The 9,046-nt window shown below is 41.1% G+C and overlaps 1 protein-coding gene across 1 annotated transcript; it reads left to right on the forward strand.

Annotated features, from left to right (window-relative positions):
* The first annotated feature begins 2,668 nt into the window (after positions 1–2,668).
* On the forward strand, positions 2,669–3,870 carry LOC147603625 (uncharacterized). The gene is made up of 5 exons (XM_086795942.1): positions 2,669–2,680; positions 2,792–2,937; positions 3,090–3,179; positions 3,264–3,444; positions 3,544–3,870. The coding sequence occupies exons 1-5, from the start codon at positions 2,669–2,671 to the stop codon at positions 3,772–3,774; spliced, it is 660 nt and encodes a 219-aa protein (XP_086652068.1). The 3' UTR covers positions 3,775–3,870.
* Positions 3,871–9,046: the final 5,176 nt, after the last annotated feature.

Below are 9,046 nucleotides of genomic sequence, written 5' to 3' on the forward strand. Positions count from 1 at the left end.
AGTTCTCCAGTACCCATACTGAGAGAGGAGGTGTCGAACGAATTAAAATACTCTACTTCGCAGTCAATTCACCATAACGCGAGGAGTCATAGGTTTTCAATTCACCTTAACGCGATGAAAAGACAAAGCAAGAAGTTCTCCACGACTGAAACCAAAACAACGAAATAACAAAAGAAGAAAAAAGCACAAAGGAGATAAAAATACCAGGAAAACGAATTGTACACAATCGTCGCAGGAGATGGAGATGAAGGAGGTTGGAGGTTTGTCTTTGACGTTGGATACAGGAGGATGATTGATGAAGGAGGGTTGGAGGAGATAGTCAGTCGTTGATGGAGATGAAGGCCGTTGGTGGGATAAATGAGAGGCAATAAATGAGATGAGTATCCTAGAAAATCCGTCTTTAATGCTACGCAACACGTCAGCGCCGCGTTTTCAACCGCCATTCCATGACTGCCACGTGGCATCCCGCCGTGTACCTAGCAAAAGAGGCAATAAATGAGATGAGTATCCTACAAAATCCGCTTTTAATGCTATGCGACACGTCAGCGCCGCGTTTTCACCCGCCATTCCATGAATGCCACGTGGCATCCCGCCGTGTACCTAGCACGTGTACAAGGTATAAAGTTTAATCAAAGCCCTTTTTAATGCTATACGACACGTTAGCGCCGCCTAGTCGCCCTGGCAGCCCGCCAGCACGTGTGTTCGCTCTAAAGACTAATCAAAGCCGTTAATCACGCCACCTTTTCGTCCTCTTATCGATTTTGCCTTGTCCGTCCTCCTGCTTGCCTCCAGCTGACTTCCGACTACCGCCACAGTACTGAGCCGACTTTCCAACACCTGCACGACAGTCTCCATCCATTCACAAGCAAGAAATGTAAGTTTTTGTATAATACTTGATTGTTTTGTAAGTTTCTTGTATATTGCTTGTTTGTTTTGTTTTTTCTTCGACTGTTTGCCCTGTGCCATTGTTTATTCTTCGACTGTTTGCCTTCTGCCGTGGTGACTCGATTCACCTTAAAGCACACGACGGGCCATTAGAATCTCAATAAGCTCCATGTCTTATGGTGGATCGAATCACCAAGGGAGAAGGCAAACGTAAGAGATTCGCGAAAATCGATTCACTATAACGCGAGGAGGATTGTTTTGCTTTGACTGGCCCTTAGACTCGCGTTATGGTGAATTCACCATAACGCATGACCAAAGGGCAAAGGATTCACGATAATCCACCTCTTATTGGTGTCAATTAAATCACCTCCTACACGACAGTCTCCATCCATTCCCACTCATAGAATGTGATGAAAGTGTATTACTTGATTGTTTTGTGTTTCTTGTATAATACTTGATTGTTTCGTTTTTCCTTCGACTGTTTGCCCCTGCCGTTGTTTTCTCTTCGACTGTTTGCCCTCCGTCATGGTGATTCGATTCAGCGTAAAGCAGACGACGAGTCATTAGAATCTCAATACTATTCTATGTGTTATGGTGAATCGACTCACCAAACTGCTAGACGGAAAGGTAAGAGATTCGGGAGAACCCTCCTCCCGTTGTAGTAGATCGATTCACTATAACGCGAGGAGGATTGTTTTGATTTGACTGGCTCTTAGTCTCGCGTTATAGTGAATCAAATCACTTTATGGCAAGATCGAAGCTCAAAGAATGCACGATAATCCGCCTCTTATTGTTGTCAATGAATTCGCCATAATGCGAGAAAAATTATTGTGTTTCTGTGGACCTTCATCTCTCGTTATGGTGAATGGATTCACCATAACGCGAGGAAGTGCATATTGCTTTCTTGGCCCCCCTCTCTCGCTTTATGGTGAATTGTTAATCGTGTACTACTGAATAGCAAAGTTTTCTGCTTTTTCTTGCGTTTTCAGATGGCTCGTGTAAGGCATACAGCTAGACCCATTGATAATGCAGCTCCCTCATCTACTGGGAAGAAGATGGGCGTTCTGAAAGCCTCAAGATCAAGAAAATCAAGCAGTCCTTCCCGATTGTCCAAAACGCAGCCTAGACTCAGGCGTTTCGCAGAGCATTCGGCAGCCCTGCGAGAAATCAAAAAGTTTATGAAGCACCCGACAACTGCTATTCCCAGATTGCCTTTCCAGAGGCTTGCCAGGAGAATTTGTGAGCAGAATGGAATTTTGTTTAGGTGGAAGGCATCGGCCTTGTTTTGCTTGCAAGAGGCCACAGAAGATTGGATGATCGAATTTTTTTTGGATAGTTACGTTCTTGCTGCCCACGCACACAGGGTGACAGTAATGGACAAAGATTTTTTCAGCCTTATAGCCCTTCGTTTCAGATACGATAAGTCACTTAGACCAGTTACGTTTACTGATGAACGAATGTTACAAATTTTGGATGTCCGGCCTGTACAAAAAGTGAGAATTGAAGAGGTGACCGAGGGAGGTCCAGATCATGAGCATCAGACTCGGGCAAATTTAATGACAAGCGCTCAAAGGGAACATCAAGCTGCAATGCTTGCATTGCAAGCAAAAAGGGAAAATGTTCGAGCACTCCACGCCATGAATCGGGAGGCGCTGCAATTTTTGTTGCCGGAGTTCTATGTACCCTTTAATATTAGAGGGCATAGATGTTATTTCCCGATTCATGCTGAAGAAATCAACATTTTGTTTGATCCCAAAACTGAAGTCAACGACAAAGTGCTCAGATGTATTTTAAGGTATACGCTTTTCTCTGTCCTCCCACAATTTTTCATTCTTGGCTCTTAAAGTTGATGCCTCACTCTTGATATGTTTCCTTGTGAAGTTTTGTTATTTCGCTATTGCCCGAGGATGTACAGCAACGAGTGTTCCAGATTGATTCACTGGTCTCAACACTGTTGGTAGTAGAGGCAGTTCCGTACCTCGATGTGCTGAACTGGTTTCGGGAGGTCCAGCTGGACGATGCCCGAGTATTTTTTTTGGCATATCATGAAAAGTGAGTTTGTCTCTCTCTCTCTCTCTCTCTCTCTCTCTCTCTCTCTCTCTCTCTCTCTCTCTCTCTCTCTCGCATGATGTTTATAGGAATCACCGTACACGAGTTATGTAGTGCTTCCTTTGGATTGAAACTAATAGAATTCTATTGTGCAGTTCCCATTGGAGTCTTCTACTAGTCGACGTGCAAGAAAATGTCATTTACCTTGCAAATTCGACATCTGGTGTCCATGGAAATGTTTTGCTGTAAGTAAAAATCATTAAGATACATATTATTGTTTGAGTTAGAAGTCCGGATTGATCAGGATAATGATTGGTCTCTGTTTACAGTGGAGTCAGGAAACTAATGGCAGCTTACGAGAGCCTCAGCATGGACATCGACACCCTGGATCGATCGACCATCCGTAGGGTTAGTGTCCCCAAACAAGAAGATGGCTACAGCTGTGGGTGGAGGGTTGCACTTAATGCAATGTTGCTGCTACGAAGCATTTTTCAGCTCCCTTCAGAGGATGTAAGCATTTTCAGCTCCCATACGCATTTGTGCGCTTGTTTATCTTCTTATATATTGTCATGTTGATCTTATTTATGCCTTGATGAATTGTGATGGCAGTTTCCATCAATGTCTCGCTACGTGGACCTAGACGTCCAAACGTTTAGGGAGGAAACGATTGCGAAATTGATCGAGGTCGCTGAAGTTATGCCTCCAGACGGGCCAGTGGACTTCATCCCGCCCAATCCACGAGGGGGGATAGGCCCGTCTGAGCCTCTTTCATGGGCTCCATACTTAGGAGAAGAGCCCTGGCTCCATCCTGAAGCCGATACCTATGGGTTCCAGCCATAAATAGTTTTTTCCTTCTTCCAACAAATGTACGTTCGTAAATATGCAGCTATACATGTATTGGAGGGAGAACATCAAATGTAAATACACTTATCATTTGAAAATCAGAGGATCAAATTTGCTACTGTGTTCCTTCACTGCTTGCTTTCTTACTTTAAGCCTTTTTTTGTGTACATAAAAATTCAATTGGGGAATTCTTGCCTTCATTACATTGTTTTAAACAATAAAGCATTACAAAAGCAATGTTCTGAATAGATAAGTTTATTGCATATGGAAAATACATTGTCACCGTATACATGGTCACATCATATATCTTCTAGTGCCTCCAATTCATGTGGGGCTGCAACATCTTTACAAATGATCTGATGCTCTCTTCTTTTACTTAGCTTCCGACCATCGAGCTTGAAGCAAAATTGATCTGGAGGATTCTGAATAGCTACTTCTAATTCCTTCCTAACATATTCGAGAGTCCAATTCTCTTCCACTTCCAATGTCAAAGATGGGTGACCCTGTCGAATCATAACTATATCTATCAAGCAAGAGTGGCTGCCATCTCTTGTATCTTGGTCCATGCTTTCCCAGTTGTTGTTGATCCATCGCCACCTTCTATAAGTAAATGACATGCACAGATGTTGCCTGGCAATATAGTATCTGATTCCAAAATATCATTAGGATAATTTTCCGAGAATAATCAAATAAGCGTTGTAACTGTTTCACAAAAATACATTTTAATGTTTTAACACTCACCGAAATGCAATGTCGGAGGTGTTCAATCGACATTCGATCAAATCATCTCCCTTTGATGATTTCACTCTCCAACCTTTGTCAAACAAATGATCAAGCCAGACTTCATCTACATCTTTGCACACAAAAGTTGTTCTAGTTTTTCTCAATTGTTTACAATCAGAAAATAAATGAACAAAGCATGCAATTGGAACAAACAAACTTAAGTGCGCATTTCTTGCACCAATGCTAGGCTTCATAGCACATTTAATATCATTAAACATTTTGGTCCTGTATGACTCTATCACTTCTGTGTCAAGCAATGGCCACTCCGGACTATCAAGTGCGGGCAACGGAATACGTTCCAACTTTCCATGTCGACTCGATTGAGTGGGCAAGGTATAAAATGAGTCATAGAAATATGTTCTGAGTCTTGCGAGATCACTTGGTGCACGACCTTCATATTGAAGTTCCCCCACCTCACCATGTACGACATTCAAGAACCCCGTCAAGCATTGTGCAGGCTCCCACTCCTGAAGGTTGGATGGGTACAAATCTGTGCAAGGCAGAAAAATGTATATCAATCACCTTATTTGCAACGTTGAAATACAAAACACAAGCACTTACAATGTGGTCTGTGTCTTGGAAGTCCTTCCAATGGTCCCACGTTAATCTCTTTTTGCATGAATACATGCTGGATCAACACTTCTTTGACAGTTTTCCCTCCTGGTGCCATCTTAAAGTCAAGGATCCTTCCTTTCCAATGTTTGGCCAAGTCTTCAGATGCCTTTCCCTTCACTCGGTAGTGGCCTTGTTTTCCTGGCTGCATAGTGACCCAAGAGTACTTCCTGTATACTTGGGGAATCCATTCTTCGTTCTCGTCTTTTATGTTATACAACACAACAGATGAGATACTGCTCCTTGCTCGTTTCAGTCCACTTTCGGGTGCCATGATAGAATAACAGACGTATGAGAAAGAAGAAGTAGCAGAAAGTGGATGACTGGGCTAACCGCTTTTGTGGATCAAGGAGGGAGGATGAAATGAGGGACGGTGTGTTCTTTTTGGGCGCCAAAGATGTTTCAAGATTCAAAAGTGGAACCAAGTTGAGGGAATAACCGGGAGAATGTGTATCTAGCTATTCCAAGCATTCAAGCTTCATTAGTTGTAGGGGTGGTGGAAAGAATTTTTTAGTGCTCCACGTCTAACACAGGAATGTGGAAAACATTCTTTTATTGTGTTAGTTTCTGACAAAAAAACGGTTTTAAATATTTTAAGACAAGGTGATGGTTTTTTTTAATATTTCATGAAGATAAGAGTTTCTCCACGTTTTGGGTGGGTTTGTACAGAGGTCCCACCACCGGTGAATCTCGTTCGTAGATTACATGTCACTCAATCTATGTGTCTATTATTATATTATTGTTGAAACAGCCCTCTTTTGAGTCCAGAATTTTCCTAATGATTGCTTGAAGAACAGGCCCAAAAATCTCTGGATTCATCACAATGCGAGTTGAACCTTACGTAAAATTGAACACTATCTTTCTCGCGTTGTCATGAATCGTGTAAGTTACAAAGTGTAAGTTACAAAAAAGGGGTTGGAGAAGGTGAGCTTTATCACATACCTCAAAACACACCGCAAGATTTTGTCGTTCATCTCCTTGTAAGGATCATTCAAAATCTGGACTTCTTCATCCAACATGGGGAATAAGAATTCTACACCTCAAACTTGTATTCCCAAATTGAATCATGGTCCGAGGACGGCGAGAGATCCCATGTTCATCTACCGGAGCACACGAATGGTCTCTCGCCTAGAGGCCAAAGCTTGAAGATCAAGACCCCTTCCATCTTCTTTCAAAAATGCCGCCCAAAGATCTCATCAAAGCTCGACGTGTGCTAAATCAATGTTTCATTGAATGTGCAATAGATTCAAAGGTGGAGGTGGAGAGACACTCATTGAAATGGAAGGGGAAATGAGAAACAGGCAAGCTATTTCGGCTCAGAAATGGAAAGAAAAGGTGAAAAAGAGCATTAGGAAGTGAATGGGGTCTTCTTGGGCCCTTTAATTTGCCTAAGCCTAATCAAGGTGATTAAGGAATAGCCAAATGGGGGGTTGCCATGTGGACTGAAATGTTGGGTTTGTAAGAGAGGTGTAAGAGTGGTCAAAGGGTGCACTTTTTTCCCCAAAAAGGGAGGAGGCAATTTTACAATTTTCGGACCTCCATAACTTCTACATACAAGCTCCGATTTGAGCGGAGATTATAGATCCGTGATCTACGCATCAAGAGCTTTCCATAGATATGTTACATGATATGGTTTTGTTCGCTAGATTTTAAATTCCATTTTCCCTCCAAAATTCAAATTCGAATAAAGTAGCCGTTTTGAAGCTTCTAATTAGAAAACGTTTCTTCTTAAGAGAAAAGGTTTGACTCCTTAAACTGCCAAATAAAAGGGCCCAAGAAGCCTTCCATTGAGGTCCTAATGGATAAACCCAAAGAGCTTCCCGCTCAAAAGAACTAGGATTCCCACCATTGGAATAAATTATTACACCATGTCAGCCTTTAGAATAAACTAATACACCACATGTTAGGCATTTGAATAAAAAATTGGGCCTTTCAGAGGGATCCAAGGCTCCAGAAGAAAATATTATATTCAAAAGTATTCGCCTTTTGCTTACACGTCCCCACCACATGGGCTCTCTTACACGGCCCCTTTTTGAGTCCATATTTTTCCTAATGACTATTGCTGCTGTTCAGCATAATTCTAATTACCTATTCAGACACCACCTTGGCCATGTCCACGACCTCTACCTCTTCCTCTACCTAAACTTGTGTAGAAGGCCTGTGCTGCTTTGAACTGTTTTTGTTTTATGAAGACTGTTGATCTTCACCTAAATTATTCTCTTTAATAATCAGAATTGACACCAAATCTGTGAAGTTGGGAATGTTCTCCCAAGTCTGAATAGACATCTTGAATGCCTTGTATTGTGGCTCGAGACCACGTAGACACACTTTCACCTTATCATCATCACAACAAAAACACCAATAGATGCAAGGATTCCACAATGCCCTTGATCTTCAAGGCATAATCATTCATAGACATATTTTTCTTCTCCACAGTATGAAGCTCATTCTTCAACTGAATCTTTCGTGTCTTGGTGTTAGTTTCATCATACACCTTCACCAAGGTGTCACATGCCTCCTTAGGTGACTTGGTATCCTGTATATGCCCAATCATAGTGTCCTGTATACTGATAGAAAGCCAATACATGACTATCCTTGCTCCTTGATTTCAATCCTTGAATTCTTTTACATCTGTAGCAATTGGATTAATCTCTGGTATCTCTAGTGCCTCCTCATGTTCACCTTCAATGTAATCCCAGTAACCTTTTCCCATCAGGAAATTTGTCAATCTAGACCTCCAAGAATGGAAGTTATTTTTGTCAAGATTCTCTGCAACAATTTGGTTGATTCCATTATTCGACATCTTGTCTGCAACACTAGTTTACCAAAAACAGCACTCTTGTTTGACCTGCACAAACTGCTATATTCTCTGCAGTGGTACTATACTGTGCTCAAACTGTCACAACTAGTGACCTCAATTTGCATACATACACCTAATGGAAACTTTAAGACCTCTTTACAGTACACACAGTGTTTGCACAACCAATCGCCCTTCCTGTAGTTCCAAAAACAGAGTTCTGCAGAGAATCAAAACGTACCCGTAGTGCCCAGGAATGCCTTGCAAACTAAAAAACGGAGGTCCAGACGCACACGAAATCTAGCATGCCGATAGCTATAGCCATATGCATGCATTAGCCATATGCATAAGACCATGTGCATAAGCCTCATGCATTGGAGTATGCATAAGAGTTTTAAGTATTTATGTTTTTTTCTTGGATAGATGACAAATAACTTGCGGCGCGATGTTACACATGAAGGAGGAGTCGATATCCCAACAATATTTTTTGTAAGTATATATTAGCCTCAAACTGTATCTTATCTTTTATTAAAGAAGGTTATCTTAAATAACAACATAATTGTAATGTTCATTTATTTATATGTCTATATCTTGAAGCAATGGACTGCCCCCCTATGCAAAATGAATATAATTTTACATTACAACGGGGTTTGAAAGCTCTATATTCCTAAACCCTAAACCTCTTTGTTTTTGCAAAATTGATTTTCACTTGTGTTAGTTTTATTGTGTTTTAGGATCATGTTACTAGAAATGGTGGTGCAAATGTCCAAGAAAGAAGCAATGGAAATGTGAGAAACAAAGGGGGTGGATCCAAGGAACAATAATAATTACAATGCACGAGATGTAGACCCTAGCTCCATAGATTTTTATTATGTTTTATCTTGTATATGAGTTTTTTGGAATAATACACTTATGTAATTCCGCTAAGTATTGTAATTGAATTTCGACATTCCTAAACCCATGAATTACAATTGTCCTTTTTTTTTGTATTTGTCAAGTTTTACATTACACTTGTCCTCACGATTTGATTAGAACATGAAGTTGTGTTAGTTTTACTATGTCTATATTAGAAAAAAA

The sequence above is a fragment of the Cibotium barometz genome, chromosome 63, assembly GCF_041138505.1.
Source record: "Cibotium barometz isolate CiBa-2024 chromosome 63, ASM4113850v1, whole genome shotgun sequence".
In the NCBI taxonomy this organism is placed as follows: Eukaryota; Viridiplantae; Streptophyta; class Polypodiopsida; order Cyatheales; family Cibotiaceae; genus Cibotium; species Cibotium barometz.

Bases quoted from the DNA above. Each gene is read 5' to 3' on its own strand.
- LOC147603625 (XM_086795942.1), top strand. The intron at 3,180-3,263 runs GTAAGTAAAAAT...CTCTGTTTACAG, and splicing joins GTCCATGGAAATGTTTTGCT to TGGAGTCAGGAAACTAATGG. The intron at 3,445-3,543 runs GTAAGCATTTTC...TTGTGATGGCAG, and splicing joins TTCAGCTCCCTTCAGAGGAT to TTTCCATCAATGTCTCGCTA.